The sequence below is a fragment of the Ixodes scapularis genome, unplaced genomic scaffold, assembly GCF_016920785.2.
Source record: "Ixodes scapularis isolate PalLabHiFi unplaced genomic scaffold, ASM1692078v2 ptg001547l_1___fragment_1__unscaffolded, whole genome shotgun sequence".
Taxonomy (NCBI): Eukaryota; Metazoa; Arthropoda; class Arachnida; order Ixodida; family Ixodidae; genus Ixodes; species Ixodes scapularis.
The window spans coordinates 42,162-64,029 of record NW_024610163.1 but is presented as its reverse complement, the minus strand read 5'-3'; the positions used below and the strand labels follow the sequence as shown (position 1 = coordinate 64,029).

The 21,868-nt window shown below is 47.1% G+C and overlaps 1 protein-coding gene across 1 annotated transcript in view; it reads left to right on the top strand.

Annotated features, from left to right (window-relative positions):
* The first annotated feature begins 14,724 nt into the window (after nt 1-14,724).
* Nucleotides 14,725-21,868, top strand: part of LOC120850028 — a 35,388-nt gene continuing 28,244 nt past the window's right edge. Inside the window, exon 1 of the mRNA XM_040222363.1 lies at nt 14,725-14,835. Within this exon, the coding sequence (XP_040078297.1) occupies nt 14,740-14,835 (96 nt within the window). The 5' untranslated portion in view covers nt 14,725-14,739. The remainder of the gene's footprint in view (nt 14,836-21,868) is intronic.

The following is a 21,868-nucleotide window of genomic DNA, read 5'->3' as shown; positions in this document are numbered from 1 at the left end:
TGCTCACTGACGCAGGTATAATCTGAAAATATGAAGGAATGAGACTTTATACCGTTTTTGCGCAAGATCGCTCTGGATCATCTCGATATTAACACCTGTGAGACAACATGAGCCGTATCGCCGTACCGGTGCTCGGATTCGGGATCTGTTCGAGGATCGATAGACCTTTGAGGGGTTTTAACAAAAACGTTTCGCATTCTCTCGGCTTTGTTTGAACGTTGGAATATCTGAAATTTGACGCGAAATGTATGCCACGGATGTAGGGCCTAGGGGAATTTGTTTCAGCCCTAGCTAACTGCATAATCACAGCAACTTTTAGCGACGAAGCTGCTGCGACCGTTACTTTTTGCACTTATCAGCAATTTCACGATATAACTTCCGGCATAAAATATTCACATTTTTCTAGCTTCGTTTGAACGTTGGAATGTCTGAGAATCGAAGCGAAAGGTATACGTCGCGTTAGGGCCTAGGGGAAGTTGTTTCAGCCCTGTGTCACCGAATAACCATAGCAACTTTTAGCGAGGAAACTCCTGCTATCTATTAACCTTTTGTGCTAATCGACGATTCTACATTCGATCGCTTTTCTTCCTTTTTTGTGAGTGTGAAGTGCACAATTATTTCAGCTACGAGGATGACGTTTTATTGAGTGTGGGGATGAATAAATCGTTGCAGGCACCTGCTTCAAAGCTTTTCGACATACTATAAGCACTGTTTTGGTGTAGGCATAGATTAACTGCTCTTTTTTCTCTTTTGTAAAATTTATTGCAGCAATACTTTTCTCATCAAGAGTGTATTGCATTAGTAGGTCAATTATTTACTTGTTCTAATTACCTGGATAAGATTATTCACATTTGTGTTCATCCTTCGCCTGAAGAGCAGTCTTGTTGAAAAATGTTGACCATTCTTTTCGGTCTCTTCAATAGACTTTTTTGAAAAGTGTGGGATGCCTACAATTGGTATCATTGTAACTTGGAAAAGGACAACCGCCACATCCCCTTGGAGTCAATCAGAGAGACGGAGCGAAGGTGTGTGACAAATCTGTGCAGACATGCACTCTGAATGACATATTGTCATGTGCCTCTCTACAACGTGCAAATTGGCTCATCGAGACTGTAGCCTTTGTCGTTTGCCAAATTGCGATGAAACGAATTACAGTAGCTACTATTCTAATTACCCCAGGCTTTTATACTTTGGGCATTTGTTCTACAAGAATGTTGTGTCCGCCATCACTGTGAACTCGGTTTAGCGCCTATTGGACTCGAATGCTGCATTAGCATTTGACGTGAACTGGGGCCCATTATTTCGTGTGCTTTACGCCGAAAATAATGGTGAGAGTTGTGTAGCTTTATGGGGTTCTGCAAAAGGGTCTAGTGTGTCACACGTACAGAAGGTTTCCTGCTATACAACAATGCATCCATATTATTAAACTAGATGCTCAGAGGTGTGTTTGTTTTTGCACTCAACAAGTTGCAGCAATAATTATTTCTTTCTAGTGTAATATTTCTTTTCGGTAGCTGGGCCTAGTTTGTGCTCATTAATGTCCGTGTGGTTTGATGTTATCACGTGTGTAGCTTTAACTTTCCTCTCTGCAATGCCTACAGAGGCCCTTGGAGGGAATAAATTAATGAATAACATTTTCACATCACTGAAGTTGGTTTTAGGACGCGCCTCGTGTTCAAAAGAAGTGGAACGAGTGCAGCCCAATGCAACCAGTCTGCCAGTCTGGTATGTCCCATTAATCATTATTGAGGGGTCAGAGCGGGTGTACTCAAAAGGTCCAGCACGTGCCATGAACATAATTCTTTGTGTAGAGACTCTGAAGGCGTAAAGGCGAGCGGAAATATGTTTATCTGGTTAGTGTATCAAATATCTTTATTTCCACTTAATTACATAAATATTTATTCTTAGAAAAGGGTTCCATAACGAGTTCTTTTTCGTGACAGTCTCGTGTCAGGCGTCCAGTCGCAGTACCTGTGCTCCTTGTTGTCGGATGACGCTCTTGGCACGTCGGTGTTCAGTTTGGTCGAGTGGCAGCGTTGACCGACAGATGCCGTCTTGTGATCATACGTCGTGTGCGGCCACTGACATTTGATGCACTGAAGCTGCAAAGCTGACTTCTAATCCGCAAATTTCTTGGTAGTTCTCTGCTTCAATGCATCGAGCTCGGGCATGTAGTGCCTACGGGGCTGTGCCTTTTGCTGTAGTGTTGACTTGATGGCTGGCAACAGGCAACAGTGTTTGTTTGCTATCCAAGCCATTTAGCTTCCATTTCGTAATGGCGATATTTTTCTGCATCCCGCGTCCACTGCAGCTCTTGTAAGTCTCGTGTGGCAAAGTGAAGTCGGGTGATGCTTGGTGTCCACTTTTGAGAACAGCCAACCATTCTATTTTTTGAAGTCACTCAGCGGCATTCTCCGTCAGTTGGAAATTGTGTGCTTCATTGCATGGACAAAGATAAATGGTGTCGGCAAATTATTAGGTATTGTCCTTGGACAACAACCAACACAAAGTCAACTGTACTTGCATTGCCGCTCACCTGCTTTGTCGTGCTTGCATCCTGTCGAGGTTATTGGCATCAGGAGCTTCGGGGTAATGTCAGCACCAGGAGCAAAGGCCCTGGGTTCGTCAGATGCCTCTTTGCTGGAAGAAGTTTTCAGTTGAAATGCCTGTCGAACTTGTTCCGAAAAAATCTCAGCAATCAAAATAAAAGCTAGGCAACTGATGGCAGAAAGTAGCTTCCCGATCTCCTCCCGGACAACAATCTGGATGATGTTACGGATGCCTGGGTGTCTGGCGTCGAAGTTGCAGCTGGATAACTCGAGTGTCGAGACGCTGGGGAGTTGTTGATAGTGACAGGCTCGGCCTGCAGTGTACATTCAAGGTTGGAAGTCTCGGTGATACGAACGCTTCGACTGTTGTCGTGGGGTTGCGGACAAGGCTGCCGAAAGTGCTGTGCCAAACATGAATGGCTTGGGATTCTTATCTTCTAATCGTCTGTAGCACCAGGGTTGGCGTGGGTGCTCGATCAGGCGCAAAACATGCTCCACGAAGGCAGCGACGCTCATGTTGGGGCCGTGTCCTGGACAGAATCAGGAATTCGGCTCTCTCTCGTCAATGTTGGCTGATGAACGTGCACTTCAGCTTCATCTTGCAAACTTCCCATGATGTTGAGGAGGAGTCGTGGTTCTCAAACAAGTGCCTGACAGTTTCTTCCACGAGAAGTATAGGTTCTGCAGGAGCTGGTTGTCTGTCCACCCACTGTGGCGGGCCACACGGTCATATTCTTCAATCCAGCCCTCGACATCTTCATATACCATGCGTAAAAGGGCGTCAGAATGTGAGGTACGACGGGAATACAAACAATGGTGGGAGTGGACGAGGTTCACTGCTACAGGTTTGTCATTGTTGGCTTAGTCAGGTTCGGATTTTTCTGGCAAAAGATCGAATTTCGGTGGTTCCTGGTGGAACCAGCGACCGAATCGGATTTCAGGTTCTGCGTGGTGTATTTTCGAGGTTCGTGCTTGTGGTACTTGCTCGTCTTGCGGTCTTTCTGCTGGGCTCGGGATACTTATTGGTTCACGGCTCGCCAAGGGTTTAAGACGCGGGATAGTCCGCCACCCGTGTCCCGTTATAGGGCGACTCGGCTGAGGAGCCGCCAAGGTGCACACAGAGTAAAGGGCTATGGGTAAAGTACCCAGCACCTCCACTAGAACATTCGATGACAGCTGAGCATGGCCTGGAACTTTCCAGAATAGTAAATATTGATAGAAGATAGGACTGGAGCAAGCATCCGTGACAATATAACAAAACTGAGAGAACAGAGACTACCCTGACCACTAAAGAAGCTGCATTGCTTTAGCGGCATCTGTCCGTATAAATTCTCCCTCTCGGGGTTTGGCGACTGCCGTGAACGGGTGGACTACGTAGGTAACACGCGCCATGAAATGTCCATACGGCTTGCAAGTCGCGTAACGAGGGTTGGTGAAACTTTTGTGTCGACGAAGCGTGCGACAGACCAGCGGAATCAATATCAACTGTAACACTTTTGCTCCGTGAAAGTGCACGTTTACACCGGAACAGTTTGGGAAGCAGCACAGCATCACGTAAAGCATGGCACAGGAACTACCAGCTTGAAGGCAGCTCTTCGGAACGCGGCACACCTGTGCTTCGTAAAAGTGCACGTATACGCCAGTACAATTTGGGAAGCAGCACAGCATCATTTAGCACGGCACGGCAACTACCAGCTTCAAGGCAGCTCTCCGGTGCGCCGCACAACCAAAGTGAGCCTTCAACATTTGAACGAAGCCGCACCACGATTGCCCGCTGCCAAGCACGAATCACGCAATGTCCGTCGCTAAACTGTGTGTCCAAATATATCACACGCTTCACTGCAGACCTCGACGATTCCGACGGTCAACCAGAGCACAGAAACGTCGCCTTAAATTTAATCCTAGCGGTCTCCGAATCAATCCGAGGACCAAGCAACGTAGGGCAGATTCTTCCGTGGCAATATCCCCGTCGGTCACCAGCGAAATGCACACCGTTCCTCCGTTTTTTCACGTTTTACCTACGTCAGACACCACGCTGAAGTCTGAAGTCGCTTTCGACCGGTCTCATATGACGGCTTCCACGTCTGAAATCATCTCGCCGAGACGAACGACAACCAGCAAAGAATCCGACAACATCCGGCCAATCCGGGGCCAGCCGCTGCATGGGCGCTGCCATCTTTCCTGTGATGTTACGTGTTTGGTTTGTTCATGTGACGAGTACTCAACTTTGCGTACAATGGCAGCCGCCTTATGGGGGTCACTTTCGAGTGCAGACCGGAACCCCGGTTTATCGCTCTAAGGCCCTCTACTTCGTAGGTGTGAGCCTACTTCAATTTTCTGCAACTCGTCATCATCACCATTGATTAAGCCTTGAAGGCCCTTATGGGCATTGCACAAAGGTTATGGGGCATTAAAGCACTGTTAAATAAAACATATCAAAACGAAAATCCTCAGTCATACAAACATAAAAATATTGTAAAAAGAAACTATCAGTGCAGCTGCAAATTGTTACATTGCTGCGATATTAATGTTTGATAATCTATCTTCGACAGAATACTGTTATGCAGGGCATTCCCGTCCGGTATTGTTGATGGCAAAGTGGAGTTAAGAAAGGAGAATATGGGACGTACCACCCTGGTGTTATCAATGCGAGAAAATATGAAATTGGTCGATATAGCAATGGTGTTTTTATAGTGGATATTGTAAAAAAGGCAGAGGCGTTATAATGTTCTTCTGGGTGAAAGTAGATCTAAATTAGAGTTTATTCTTAGTGAAGAGATACTGGCTTCTCGTGAGTGGCTTAAAAATATAAATTTGATTGGGCGATTTTAAACTGCCTCTATGTTTGTTACCGATTAATGCTGCCAAGTAGGGCAAATATATGATGCGTATTTGATTTCGGACCTCATAAATGTAGTGTAACCTAGCTCTCTCACTGATGACGGTGCCCGCTTCAGATCGCGGAGAAGATAGCTCAAAGGGCGGCTAGCTTTAGACAGGATGTGTTTTAAATGAGTGCTCCATGCCAGATCGCTAGATAAATTAACACCGAGATATTTGTACGACGGACTCTTCGTAATGGGGTGGTTGCAGATTGCACTTGATAGGACTACGAGCACAGGTGAAGGAAACGAGTTGCGTTCTAGAATAGATAATTGTCATTTTGCATGGCTCGCACCAGTTGGCCATATTTTTTTATTATTTTAGAGCGCAGCTCTTAGGCGCCCGTTTCCGGCTTGAGCGGCGTCGCCGTCGGCGTCGGCGTCGCCGTCGCCGTCGCCGTCGGAGTAACTGCGCGGTGCATTATCGGTAAATTTTCCCGAAGGAACCCGAGGTCCTCCCGAAGGAACCCGAGGTCCTTCGGAAGCACCTCGGGTTTCTTCGGGAGGACCTCGGAAGGACCTAGGGTTCCTTCGGGAGGGCCTCGGGAGCACCTCGGGCTCCTTCGGGAGGACCTCGGGAGATAGTGTCTTGGTAGCACTGATAGCGTAATGTCGTCAGCAAAACCTTTATTGCTATGGCGCATTACCTATCCCCATGTTGGGCTCCGTGGTGAGTGGTGCGCTACAGACGCCGAACGCCGCCCCATTCATTATGGGTTCCAAACAAAACCAAAAACCTGATCGGGCCCTGAAAAGGGCACGCACCGAAGTTCTTTACCATCCCTCAAAGTCCCCTGAGCTTTTTAAATTTCCGAAGTTTCTTGTCCTCCATTCTGAGGCGGAAAAGCCACTTGCCAAGCTTTCTCCCTTCCTTGTTTCTAAAGTCCTTGAAGGTGTTGTTGGTACGAACTTCAATGCCAAAACGATGGCGTCGGGCGACCTTCTGGTCGAGATAAACACAAAACAACAAAGTGAAGCTCTTCTCGCCTTGAACTCCGTTTCAGATTAGAAGGTTAGCGTGACACCACACCGCAAGCTGAACACCATTCAGGGAGTCATCTCTGAGAACGACTTGCTCGAAACATCTGAGGAAGAGCTCGATGAGGCCCTCGCCAGCCAAGGGGTTGTAGGTCCACGCCGCATCACCCTCCGCCGAGATGGTGTCGAACGAAAAACAAGACATATTATCTTGACATTCGATTCCACCACACAACCAGAGACCATAAAGGCAGGATACCTCCAGTGCCGAGTCCGACCCTATGTGTCGAACCCTCAGCGGTGCTTTAAGTGCCAGCGGTTCGGCCATGGTTCGAGGAACTGTCGAGGAAGGAACACCTGTGCAAAGTGCTCCAGCAAGGAGCACGCCACAGATGCGTGCGATAATGAGCCTCATTGTGTAAACTGCAGTGGCAACCACCCGGCATGCTCCCGATCATGTCCTATGTGGAAAGATGAGAAAGAACTCCTTAAACTAAAAGTTATTGAAAGATGAGAAAGATGTCCGTAAACTAAAAGTTACTGAAAACATGGAGGCAAAGAAGCGTTTTGCCTTTGTCTCAAAAGGCTCTTATGCCGAGGCCGTGCGCAGGGGACCAGCGCGGCCAGTGGTTTCGATGGGAACGCAGACGTCTCCGGACGACCTGCATCTCCCATCACGGTCCCCCTCCAAACCCCCGGGAGCGGTGCCAGGGGCACCGCCCCCGAACCGCAAGGTGAATGCTGCCTTGCCAGCATCCACCCCAGAACAGGGGACGACGTCTCCTGCTCAACCGGCTGCTTCGACCTCTCGGGGCCGGGGCCTACCTTCCCACACCTCTGCTCCCCAGAGGAAGCCTGGGGAGGTGCCAAGGCAGTCGACCTCCAGGGTCCAGCTGCCGGCAGCTGCAGACGAGCCCATGGACGAGGGTGGGTCGAGATCTGATGAGGAGGCTCTCCTCTCAAGATTAGAGTCCACCCCTTCTGAATCCGGTGACTCTAATGGGAAGTAGAACCCCTCTAGAAAACAAAGTGCACCGCGTGTGAATATAGATTTTAAACCATAAGGAACATAGCTTCTTAATATAATTTTTATGTTATACTTATTGTTTTTTAAATGGTTAAAAATATAAAGATTATGCAGTGGAACTGTCGCGGCCTTCTACGTAACATAGATGACATCAATTTAGTTTTTGATGAGCTCCGCCCTGTTGCAATTTGCCTACAGGAGACTTACCTAACTGACTCGCACACAAAGGTTTTGCATCATCATCAAGTTTTTAGAAAGGACCGCCATTCCTCAAGCCCTTCGGGTGGTGTGGCGGTGGTGGTTCAGAGTGGAGTGGCATGTGCCAAAGTTCCATTACAAACTTCACTTGAGGCAGTTGCAGTTCGCAACCTTCTTGACCGCCTCATCACTCTAGTGTCACTCTACTTGCCACCTAATGTTCCGCTTCATCTTCACGAACTCCAAGCACTCATCAACCAACTCCCCAAACCTTTTTTAATCCTTGGTGATTTTAACGCCTACCATCCTTTGTGGGGAAGCTCTCGTCAGGACTCCCGAGGTGGAGTTGTTGAACGACTTTTATTATCAACTGGAATCTGCTTACTGAATAAGAAAAAACCTACATTTTTTAGTGCGGCCCACAAAACTTTTACATCAATCGACCTATCACTATCATCACCATCTCTACTTTCATGCTTTTCATGGAACGTTTTAGACAACCCTTTTGGCAGCGACCATCTACCCATAATTTTAGAGAGCGTTTTACCAGTTTCATCGATACCAACTCGACTCCCGCGATGGAAGTGGGAAAAGGCCGACTGGTCTATTTTTGGATTAGAAGCAGCACTTGATCCCTCCTTGTTTCATCATATGACTCCCGAGGATGCGACGCTTTACCTTACAGAATGCATTATAAATGCCGATTCCGCTTCAATTCCACAGACTTCAGGAAATCTTCCCCGGAGGTGCAAGCCCTGGTGGAATGAGGAATGTACTTCCACTCGGAAAAGCCAAAACAAGGCGTGGGGAACTTTTCGGCGGTATCCTACTTTCCGTAACTTGATCGAGTTTAGGAAAAAAAGAGCACAAGCTCGATGGACGCGAAAACGGGCAAAGTGGGCTTCTTGGACAAAGTATGTTTCATCCTTAAATAGTTTTGTCACGGCTAAAGAAGTATGGGATCGTCTCAAAAAAGTTCGCGGGCAGTACCATGCTTGCAGGATTCCACTTTTTCCTTCGATCTCAGCATCTCTAACAGGGCAAGCAGACTTCCTCGCAGAACATTTTCGGCGTGATTGTAGCTCTTCCAATTACAGTACGGAGTTTGTAAAGTTCCGGTCTACCCCTGAAAAACAGAAATTCACCATGTCAGGCTTTAACTCTGTTGCATACAACAAACCATTCACAATGTGTGAACTCGAAGTTGCTCTCAGCTTAAAAAAGCAGTCTGCACCTGGGCCAGACAGAGTTCACTACGAGAGGCTCAAATACCTCTGTCATGAATCCTTGTACCACCTTTTTCAATTACCTTTGGGAAGCTGCTGCTTTTCCGCATACTTGGAGATGTGCCCACGTTAGACCTTTGCTGAAGCCTGGAAAAGATCCCTCTCCAGCTACAAGCTACCGCCCCATAGCACTTACAAGCTGCTTGGGGAAAACTTATGAAAGGCTTATAAATCGCCGCCTTATGTTTTTTTTGGAGGAGAAAAACGTTTTCGATACTAACCAGTGTGGCTTTGGGGCTGGACGGTCGACTATAGACCATCTGGTCCGACTTGAGACCGTCATACGCGAGGCCTTTGTTCACCGGCAACATTGTGTGTCCGTGTTTTTTGATTTAGAGAAGGCATACGACACAACATGGAGGTATGGTATCCTTCGAGATGTGTACAACTGTGGAGTGCGTGGCCGCATGCTCCGTTGCTTACAGAACTATTTAAGTGAACGAACATTTCAAGTTCGATTAGGCTCGACTTTATCCAGTGTCTTCTTACAAGAAAATGGTGTCCCCCAAGGCGGAGTTTTAAGTGCCACTTTATTTGCAGTTAAGATAAACAGTCTAGCTCAAGTTATACCGTCATCCATTTCTTACTCTCTTTACGTGGACGATGTGCAAATATCTGTTTCGTCTTGCAACCTCTCTAGTTGTGAACGGCAGTTGCAGCTCACGATAAATAGGATGAGCAAGTGGGCAAATGAAAATGGTTTTAAATTCTCAGCAGAGAAAACTGTGTGTGTGCCCTTCTCAATGCGACGAGGTCTATCTTTGGATCTATTCTTACAATTCAGTAACACAGAAATATCGGTGATGCACGAACATAAATTTTTACGCATGATCTTTGATAAAAAGCTTACATTTAAGTCTCATTTAAAGGAAATCAAGCAGAAGTGCTTGCAATCCTCTAACATCCTTAAGGTGCTGTCACATGTATCTTGGGGGTCTGACAGGCGATGCCTCCTACGGTTGTACTATGCTCTAGTTCGGTCACGCCTGGATTATGGAGCGATCGTTTATGGTTCAGCACGACCTTCCACACTAAGGATGTTGGATCCGGTTCATCACCTTGAGCTCCGGCTTGCCACTGGGGCATTTCGCACATCACCCGTATTAAGCTTGTATGTGGACACACATCAAATGTGTCTTGGAAAACGGCGACAGTACTTGAGCCTGTGTTATTATTACAAAGTCCTCTCGGATCTCAAAAATCCTGCTTATAGTATTTTACACACTCCTCAGTTCTGTAAATTGTTTGAAAACAAGCCAACAATTGTGCGCCCCCTAGGCTTTCGAGTTCAAAGTATCTGTAACTCTCTCAACCTCCCTGTCCCTTTCACAAGTGGTGTTAACTTGCTAAAATCTATAGAGAGAATTGCCCCTTGGAACAAGCTACCCGTATATTGTAACTGGTCTTTCTCCAAATACAGTAAGAAGGCCGTTGCTCCACAGTTTCTTCAGAAAGAGTTTATATCTTTACAAGAAAGGATATCTAGAGGTCGCAACGAGTACTATACCGACGGGTCGAAATCTTAAAGTCACGTTGGTTGTGCAGTTTATTCTAGTAACTTTGGAAGAGCTGTGCAGCTTGACTCAATGGCAAGCATCTTCACCGCAGAGCTCTATGGTATTTTATTTCCATGGAGCATATTCTGGACAACAATGTATTGAACGCAGTCATTTTTGTCGATTCCCAAAGTGTCGTATCTGTTATTTCTTCCAGAGTTTCTACAAAGAATATACTTACACAACATGTTCGCATTAAAGTAAACAGAGCACTTCGCCTTGGATGCACTATAAAATTTTGCTGGGTACCGAGTCACGTAGGAATCGCAGGAAATGAGAATGCTGATCGCCTGGCTGCATCTGCCACACAGTCAATAGTATATTTTGGCCTGCTCTACCAGGACTTTAAACCACTATTAAAGAAATCTCTTTTAAAGACTTGGCAGGTGGAATGGGACGCTGAAACCAATATTAAGCTCCACGTGATTAAACCCATGATAGGCATCTGGGAAAGTTAATTCCACAAGAACCGCCACCTTGAGGTTCAGCTTTGCCGCTTGAGAATTGGCCATTCACGTTTGACATATACATACCTTCCAAGTGGCGAAGATGTTGCAGTTTGTGCCCATTGTGGGGAATTACTTACAGTTTTACACATTCTATGGGAATGTAGGTTTTATCATCAACTGCGCGTATCATGTTTTCCTGAACTCTTTAGAAACCATCTTCCCTTTCATCCTATGTCTTTACTTGGAGACAATGCCTTACTACCACTCAGACGAGTTTTTGATTTTATTAACAAAACTGGATATCTACACCAGTTATAAAAAGTTTCTCTAGCCTAGCATCTGTTTCATTCTATCTTTAAAACACAGTTTCTTTGGCGCATTATGGCCACCGTTGCCGCTGCGCCATTAAAATCTTAATCTTAATCTTAATCGTGGTTTACATTGTACAGGGCGGCATGTTCACACATGGGCTGACTGGAACTATCTGTCGCTTTGCAGATACAGCAAGGCCTGCGGTTTGGTTGGTAACGCGCCTTGTTCCCACGCCCACCTTCCATTCCCGCTCGAGTTTGCGCAGCCGTCATTTTGCGAAGCTTCCCTGTAGTCGTCGTGCCGGCGTTAAAGGGGTACTCCAGCAATTTTTTTGAGCTACCTCAACTAACTATATTTTCTGACTCCCCGGCCTTTACCCTTCCCAGTATGCTATTTAGTATTGCGAAATTCATAATAGTTATTGTGAAATCGACAAATGAAAATGATGCAAAAACCAACATTCAAATATACCCGCACTTTTCAGTGCCGTGACGTCAGTGGCGGGCAGGCTTGACAGTCGAGCGAGCAGTCTAAAAAATAGAATATGCCAATCATTAGTTCCGTGCTGCAGCGCGGGGACTGGAGCGAGCTTCCAAAGCATTCATTTGACACCATGAAACTGCTTCGAATCAGTTGGGAACAAATTCTACAGTCCAAAGAGTGAACCCCTGCCTTCCACTGACATCACTTTTTCGTCGTTGCCAGTAGAGACTTTCAGTTTGAAAATACGGTGAGGACCAAAACTGTAAATTCAATAACTTCGTGAAAAAAATTATTTTGACCTAATATTCGGGATAATATTTTAGCACTGTTGTTTGGCGAGTTTAGCAAAATTTCAAGCAAATCGGGGACCATAAAGAAATCGCCGGAGTAGACGTCCATCGCTGCTGTGGCAAGATTTTCGTCATGCGCCAGAATGACACTTGTTCCGAAGTCTACCATTCCCGACCTCAGCGGGCGCTCAACTACCAAATGAGGAGCTGCAGCCGACTGCGCCGTTGCCGCAAGGGTGCTCACTTTCGACGGGGCAGTGGCCAGCGCATCGTCCAGGTTTTTTGTGTCGGAGTGTTTCTTCGCACCACCCTCAGGCTTAGTTGCTCTTTCCCCCTCTTACTCAATTATTATGAGCTCACTAGACTCCTCGGTCACTTCTCGGCCAGCGGCTCAAAGCGTACGAACAGCCACTATAGGCCCTATCGTGCCCGTACGCCTTCACTCCAAAAAAAAAAAAAAAAAAAAAGGTTTCACCTTACACCCTTCGGTCCCATATAATGCACCCCAAAACTTCAGTTCCACGTACAGCGCACTATGGTCGAACAGACGGTCCCAAATTTTACGAGGGGCTTGATAACGGTGCGATATAACATATGAAATGGCTAAAGTACGTATAAAAGACCACAAAAAGGAACCACTGAGGTTTGCATTAAGGCAAAGAAAACTCAATAATTATTTTTTATGGTTATTTTAATATGTTGTACGACACGGCTATCAAGCATCTCGTAAAATTTAATAGCGTCAGATTGATGTCAGTGGGCGGCACGTCGAGCTAAAGTTCTGGGGTGTCTTATATGGAACAAAGGGTGTAACAATACACCCTTTTTAGAATGTCGGAGCACGAGAGTCCGGAGGGCTATGGCCAGTCTTACAGCAGCGGGGGCACAGTGCAGCCCGTCCATGCACCGCCATAATCACCGTGCCGTTAAGAGAAGCTGGTGCGGAAGACGCTCGAGTTTGACGCCCTCCCGGAGCTCCAGGAGTATCAGTCGCATTGTTGACTGAGCCCCGTTGAAGCCTGGCAACTTCCACTGTTCTTGCGTCACTTCCTTGACCACACCCTTTTCCCCAAAGACCTTTTGGATGGCACCGTTCAAGACGTCAAACGCCACACAGTGGAGCTTGAACCGGAGCTCCCGCCGGAATTGGTAAACGGTGAGGCCTGGTCGGCCCTTGACAGCGAGTCGGTCTGCCTCGAGCAGCTTCTGCTTAGCGGAGTCCGTCTTCACGTCTAGCAGTCAGATGTGGGGCATTTGATACTCCTCTAGTCTGGATACTTCCCCGGTCACCCCCGTCTAATTGAACGGACGCTGGAATTGCTTGATGCGTACGGTCATCCCGTGATATCGCCATGCAGAACGATCGAACGTTTCATCGGATCAGCTGTTGACATGAGAGGTAGAATCACCTTATAGTACTTGGGCACGAAACGTACTGAATCACTACGGCCGGCGTTGTTCGTCATTGCAGTTTGCACGCAGCCTATTTAGTGTCCGCTTGAATCGGTAGCCTGAAAACAAATGACAGAGTTGCGCCATAGTGTTAGCCATCTTTATAGACGCTTTCAACACGCGCCAGACTGAGCTGCCGTAGCCGACCTTCTCTTGTCTTACCGAGATGCCGAGCCACTGAAGCGGACATTGACGAGCCTCCACAAAGGCCTATGCTAGGGAGAAGGACGCAGTAACATCCAAAATGGCAATAACCTGTCCTGCTATGGTAATTATGAAGTGGAGCGAGTGGAATAATAGGAAACGAAAACTGAAGGTCGGTTATGGCGGCGCCCATGCACAGCTGCCTGAAATCGTCTATACTTGTTTGTTTCGCACCCGACGCGCACCGCACACACCCTCTGGAAAAATACAAATAAAGCAATGTAAACAAAATGCCGTCGTAGCACTGCCGATGCCAAGAGATCGTGGCGGGAAACTTTTTTTTACGCGTTTCCGATAAAAAAAATGGTGAGACATCTACTTTCTCCGCATACTTTTGTTCACGCAATCCCCGGTGCGCGGACGCTACGCCGAAGCCCAGCCACTTCGCCGTCACGTGTAGCAGCTATTGCTGTTACTGTACTGGGAATTGAAGCGTGAAACACATGACAACGGTTGATGTCATTTTTGTTTTCTATACTTACGCCGCGGGGCGGCGTGATGTGACGCGATTTAGCTCACATGTATTTCGCGCTTTACAGAGGACTGCTCATGCCGTTTTTCCTTTTTTGTATTTTTATCCAGTGCCTTCCCTTGTGAACCAGTGGATTATCACATACACAATCTTATAAATTATTTCGAAATTCTCGCTCCAGGTTTTATTAAAAAAACTAATATAATATTTCAACAACGACAATGACCTTCCGACCGGAGATCGTCGACTTCGGAGGTGCACGCTTACAATATACCTAGGGTTATGCGCATTTGCTTTTGCTAAAGGTTTTTGAACCTTATAGTTTCACAGGCTCAATTGGTAACTGCATGTTTCTGGTATAGGTAGAGCCTGGGCATTCAATTTCCCCTTCAAGCAGAAAAGCGCCAAGAGACGTATCTGAGAATAATATTTTTATATTTATTACGTGAACAATAGCTATTGTGCTTTAGCAGCTGGTACAGGTTCACTAAAAAAGAAGAGGAGGTCTTGCCTTAGGGACTGTATATTTATAACCACCGAGCGCCATACCCAGATCCATACCATGTTGGCACGTATCTGCCTGTTTAAACCTCAAGAGACAATGATTATCCTCTTCTTCTTGGGACTACTGTTCTTATCGCGCAGCGATGTTATTTTACCTGAAAAGACGAAAGGAGATTATCTCGATGCCAACAAGGTAAGGAAATATCATACATATACAGTGATGTGTCGTTAATGTGGACACCTCCGTGCACGGAGGTGTTCACATGTCCACAACACGGCGCCGTGCGAAACGGCGCCGTGTTGTTTGAAGACCGGCGGCTTCGCTGCGTTCCCATAGGAGATAAGCCTTTTTCTTTCTTTACTTTTTTTCTCAGGTAAGTTCGCTCTTTGCAAATTTTGGAAACAAAAAAAAAAGCACCATCTGTGGGCAACGCTGCACAAAATCATGGTGCGATAGGTTAATGGGATACTGCACCAAAGAATGTAGTGCCCATAATAAGTGGCGCACGTTCTTTCCACGAGTCAGCAGCCGCCGGTGTGCGTGAGCACACGCAACAAAAATGACGTCAAAGACCTCCATTCGCGGTTAAGATCAAAGTGAAATGTATGGGCTTCGGGCCAAAGGAGTATAAAAACAAGTTTTTCATTTACACAGTGGTGTCTGGCATAAAAGGTAAGCGATTAATTGGTCTAAGAAGCATGTAGCTTTTATTTGCAGAGGTGGAAAACCTGTCTTTATTCGCCTTTGCCCGAAGTCCATGCACTGTCCTCTTAAGCGCGAATGGAGGTCTTTGACGTCATTTTCGTTGCGTGTGCTCGCGCACACCGGCGGCTGCTGGCTCGTGGAAAGAACGTGCGAGACTTATTATGGGCACTAAATTTTTCGGTTCACTATCGCTTTAAGAAACTGAATTTTGCGGTCGATTTAAAGACCTGGCCTCTCCTTGAATCACGCTGTAGTACTAAATCGGATCCAGTCAAACGATCCCCTTCTAGGGGATGGTTTGATACTTTTAAGGCGCATGAAGATCTTTATGGAGACAATGCTGAATTCAATTAGGTGCTCACACGAGCATTGGCTGGATTTATTTGGCATGCCGAGAAGGCGTTGTCATGGTCGTTGCCGGACGGAGTTTGAAGAGGAAAAAGAGGGCGGAAGGGGAAGAAAAAAGAGGATGAGGAGCTCGTGATAGGGAGCGGATCACAGGGCTCGGGACAGTCGAAGTCGAAACGCAGACAATCTGGGACGAGCGCCATCGACCTCCGTCGGGGTTCTCAGGCTCCGAGTGGCAAAACATCTGCCGAGACTCGAGGACACAGCAACGACCTTTGTCGGGGTGCCCAGACCCCGAGAGATACGATTGCGCTGCTTCCAAGCACTCGAGGCGCCGGACCGTACGAGGTCGACTCAGCTGCGCGGAAAGCAACCGGCAACAACAAACGGAACCCTCAAGCCCCGGACTTCGTCCGACTCGCTGACCAACCGGGTACTCATGTGACTGACTGCTCGGCTCGAGTGACTGACTGACTGCCCTTCGACCCTCTGACCATCCGACCACCTCGTTCACTGCCCGACTGTCTGCTCTCGCTACCAATCAACGACGTGCGCGTTAAGTAAAACGTTTGTGCTCTAATAACTCTAACGTAATTAGGATTGTACATATTCTTCTTATTCAGTCTTCTTTTGTTGTGAAAGCTTATATAACGCATCCAAATTGTCTCCGTGTGATTACTTAACACCCCTCAGTCACAACCTACATGACAGCGTGAAGAAGGACTAACATGGCGGCAACAACGGAGGAAACTGGACACATTGTTTTCCGCTTCAAAAAGTTGCCGAGAAGTCAAACAAAAAGAAAGCGCAGCAGCACATGCAATCATTTTTGCTCCTCCGAAGTGCTCCAAATGTTTCCAAATTCAAAAGTCCGCGACTGCCCTCAATCTGGGAATACTAAACGATACACAGGTAACACGAGTAGCACTGTAGTCACTGAACACGAGGTGCAATCTAACAGGTTTTCGTTGTACGCTTAACAGAATATTAAAATAAACGCCATTAAATCAACACTGATTGTGGCCGTGAACTCACTTCCGGTGAGTTATAGGGCCAGATAGAGGTACTTTATGTGGCTAGGTGTCACAATACGTCACATAGACCCGCTTTATACATGGCGATTTTCCCAGCAATTTCGGAATGCTAGCAAGTTGTTCCCTAGCGTTCCCTAGATCCTGGCGCTGCAACACCAACTGCTGGGATCGGGTCCGGCTCGAAAGGGACGAGCGACTCTGACAACTCAGAGACGTTTGAAGCAGAAGTAGCCATCCAGGGACGCTATATTTTCACCTGACACCCCTTAGGGTGTTGATGATAACAACTAAAAAATTGGTTCTAGTTCAAAATGAATCGTTTTTGGGTATGAATTGTTTCAAAAAGACGTCAGTATTCTGAACGCCATTTAAAGATATAACAACGCGCTTATAGCGCATACCTGTTTGTCTAAATAGTGCAATAAAAAAAAATACTGATGACGCCTCAAATCAAAGCAACACTTTCCTTTAAAATAGTCTGTCTTCTCTAGAATTCAGACGCTGTTTAGCAATTGGGTCTTGCAGTGATATATAAGATGTTCAGCCAATTCATGGGAAGCCTTGCACTACTTTTTGTTTGAACATTAATTACTTATGTATTATGAGCCGTCAGCGTTTTTGCATTCTAGGTCCCCGTCTGCTTTTGGAGGATAATTTATTTTGATTCCAGTCCCAGTCTGGCAGGGAGAGAGCAGATTTTCTAAGGATTTTTTAGCTATATTTCAGATCTACAGTCGTAAATCAAATAGTAAAGGTTCATCTAACGTCAAGGGGCATGCATATGTTTGGAAGTAGCTCCTTCTCTTTTTTAAATCTATAACCGAAGCTTATATTAAAATATTGCATGAGTTGATCAAAGACTAAACACATGGTTCAGTTTTTATCAAAAGATATGTGGTGACTTTTGTGCCTGTGCTCTTGACTCAACCTTGGCTGCTTACATCAAGAATACCATGTACAAGGAGTCTCCAGAGTCAAGGTTCTCTGTCGAGAGGCCAAAAAAATACGTACACCAGTATTTATACCTCCGGCTCAAAATCGTCCCCTGGTTTTGTTGGACATGTGGAATGACAAAGGTGTAAAGTACGGCGTGCGGTGAGAGGTCACGGCGCCGCCGATGGGACTTTCGAGGCGAACCCGAGAAACAGGTGCGTGCCCTTCGGGCTTCGACGGGGAACATTTGTTCGGTGGCCTTCCCTATTGGAAAAACGTACAAGAAACAAACCTGCTGCTTGTACAGTTCTGGTATGACACCACATAATTTCTTTGTGTTACGCATGGAGCTAGTTTGGTTTGGCGTTCTGCATAACTGGAGATACCGGCACCGCTATGGCTCCGGGTCTGTCTATACTGGCAGCCACTTTGCTTGCCGATATGATTCGGTGTGGCTGGTATGATTTTGCGTCCGATGACGTAGGCGACTGCCGTCTTTCCACCAAAACGCTTATACCACAGGACCGCCGGTATAACCAAATTATACATGCAGAAAGACGACCGCCATCGTCCAACAAAAACGTCCATCGTTCACCACCGCTATCGTTTCATACACCATACATGTCGAAAAAGAACATAAGCCACGTTTAACCGAATGCGACTTAGTCGCATTGAATCCAGTTGCCGCATTCAATATGCGGTCATGTAAACGGCACAATGCGCAAAGCGCATCGCATTTTGGAACGGGAAGGATTATCGGAAGGCGCTCGCTGCGGGAGCGAGCGAACAGCTGAGAACATGGCGGCGGCCAACCTCGTCGGCGGCGCGGAGAGCGGTCCCGCAATTTTTTTCCCGAGAACGCAAGCTTTTATTGCGATCATAAGTAAGCGGAATATAGCGAAGCTGCTCGGTGAGGGTGGCCCCGTCCAAACCTTTGCGAAGTACGACTTGCGCGTCCGAAGGGGTCACAAAGGCTTCGGTGCAAGCACGAATGACACCGAGAGCTCCGAGCACTGTAGAGCACTGCATGGTAGCGCAGAACGAGCAGCTCCTACCTCGGTGCAGTTCCTGGCTCCGTAAGAGCCTCTCGGACTCGGGGTCCGGTTGGTCCGGTCGCGATCGGCGAGGTCTAGCGCGGCGAAACGCGGAGGCTTCCTCAAAGCGTGCACACACACGTCGCCTCTCGTTCAGAGTGAACCGGCGGCCCGGCCTGGAGTCCTCAACGCCTTCCGTCTCCCAACTTCTTCCACAGCACCGAAGACAGCGGGCACGATCTTTACGTTCACTGAATGCGTCGAAAGGCCTCCAGTGCGATGCACCGGAAAACGTGGTGCGGCTGGTGCCGGAACGGAACTGCATAACTTCGAGCTTTGAGTCAACGCTCACGGCAACAAACCGATCGTGACACCAAGCCGCGGATACCGCATCGCCGGTCGACAGCGGCAAACGGCCCGTTGCTCGTATCGTGGGCCGTGACTCGTTCTCGGCCAACTTGGCGTCTTTTCGTGGCCCCTCGCGTCGTCGCAACCAGCCACAAACCCGACAAACCCACCAGCCCGAAACCGTAGCGACCGTAGCCTGCGTTGGAGAAAAGCGAAACCGAAACTCAAAGCTTCCGCCCAGTGGCTTCCGCTGCCGCGGCTTTTCTAACTTTGCGGCTTCCACTTCCGGTCGTCGCGGAGATGGCGAAGATAGAGCGGTGTGGGGGGTCGTTGGCCATTGCGTTGGCTCGTTTACGATTACGGGACAGATGTTTTGAGGTCCGTTTCTACTGCGTCTCTGGCTCTCAACTGGACGGCGCCTCTCATAGTTCAACCAGGCGTGGTCAGCCTGCGTCAGGCCGGCTCGACTCGTCCGATCGCCGGCCCGCAGGCGAGTTCCAAGTACGGCCGTTAGGCCTAGGATCGGAAGGCCTAGGATCCGTGAAGCGGTAAGTGAATCTCGTTCCGTTTTCGTTCTACTCTTAAATTACGTTAGGTGCGCTACAGTATAAGCATGCGTGCCAAGTGTTCGTGACAATTTTGAACTAGAATAATTGTGCTTCATTGCGGTCATTTGCTGAAAATGTAAATCGAGCAATGAACGAGGAGCCATGCTTGAAAACGGTGTATGTACGATGTTAACTTCTACCTGGGCGGCTAAAAAAAAAGAAAAAGTCAAGACTGGTTACGGTTGGATGCGAGGCTGGTCCCAATGCGATGGTAAGCACTTAGAGCGCCTTTCTGAACGGCATGTTAGCAATATAGCGATCAACGAGACGAGCGACGGCGAGAAGCTACGTGAGCCGCTGCCGAGCGCCGAAGATTTCTCACTCTCGCTGCTTGCGCCGCTCGGTTCTTGGGCTTCTAGAAAACGTCGCTCATCGCCTTGGTCGCTCGCACCAATCGCTTTCATAATGTGTGTCTCGTCGCGCGGCTGACTGCCGTGTTTATTCGAATACAAATCGACCTTTTTTTTTTTTTTTTTTCCTCTCTTCTTGGAAATTGTGACTAAAGAATTTCGACACCTACATTCGCGACCAAATTTTGCGACCCTACCGGAGGTATGAAGCTATCGAGTCACCGAGCCGGCATTGCCGTAGAGCCGCGCCGCTTCTTGTTTCAAAAAGCTTTTGGTTGCCGAAATGGCTCGCCGCCCGCGGTGCGCGTCGGATTTCGACATCGCGCCTCTAGCATTCCCCTTGCTGGGCAACGGGTAAGGAGAGGAACGCGATGCGCCATGCACTTTACCCTCCATCCTCGCAAACGCGCACAAAAAAAAAATGTTATTTTTGTTAGTTGCTTGAGGCGGCTCGGCTCGCGTGTTGCTCATGGCGACACGGCGGCTTTGCTTGCGTCTTTGTAGTTTGTCTTCCGGCGCTTCGCACCTTTTTTCGTTTCTTGTCATTTTACAACGGTGTCAGTAAAGTATTGCTGCGAATTTGCGAGGATGTCTACCCAGCTGACGAAGCTTCGGACGATGATAACATGTCCAGAAGTTCTGACGGTGATGACGTTTTTGGCATCGCCCCGTGATTTAGCTGAGAGTGATGTAAATAAAGGTTTTTTTCTTTCTTTTGCCCAAAATTTCCCCAGTTCTTAAAAATAAAAAAAAGGTCAACCTATATTTGAATTTTTCTTTTTTTCTTTTTTTGTTCTTGGTGGATTTAATAATAGGGTTCGACCTATTTTCGAGTAAATACGGTAACTTTAATTTTTATTTTGGGTTACGTCGGACGCAACTCGAATGCTTGACAGTTACGTTGGGCGTAACTTTAATTTTTATTTCGGGTTCCGTCGGACGTAACGTTAGACACTCCGTTACACTTAAGGAAAATAGGAGCTGCAGGTTCATCATATAAACCAACCATTTGTGCTTAATTAAAATGCATCACTGACCTCAAAAAAAAATACTGCTATCCTAGAGTTTATGCTATAGGAATGTAGCGCTTCAGATAAATTTGTTAATTTTTACTTTTAGTCCCTGCCCCCTCCAGATACAACATCTGGCCTAAAGCAGTGCTCCGGATCTCCTTCCAAGACCTCAGGCGGGTCGTCATTCAATCCATGAGTCGGCGGCGTCTTATGGGCGTGTTGCTGGTGCTTACTGGATGGTGCTACCGAGGGAAAAGTGGTCATGCTATGGAAAGGCAAGTATGGCCGCCGTAAGTATACATATTGTCTTTACCTTTGCTCGAATTCACTTTTAAGAAATGCACAGTTCGCATGTGTGCATCTCTCAATGTTCCCACAGTCGGCTGTTTTTTTTTTTGTTTTTTTTTTAGTGCTCCAAGTCTGTCAGCGCTAGTTTCTCTACATCATGCAAATGGGATGCAACACTAAACCACATATGCTCTCGCAACAAACAGTGCTGTGCAGAAGCACAGTCGAATTTACTCTAGCTTTATAATGCAGCACAAAATAGTTGACTCCAAGTATAGCTACTTTTGGGACTCCGTTTAACCAAAAGCTCTGCCGAAACAAACTTGCCGCCTTATAGGTAGTGCAGAAGAACCTCACGTGCCTAACCTGGAGAAGGGCATTTTTTTTCATAGGTCAATTTTTTCTTAAACCAATGCCTTCAGTCTCCTTGAAATGTTAACATCATGTGACACACGGAAGAACAGTAAACTCTTTAATGTTGGCGAACCTTTAATTTTCGCGCCCTTTAATTTTGCAGAATTCAGTGGCTGCGATTATGCCCTCTGTGACCGATTCGAGAAGAAA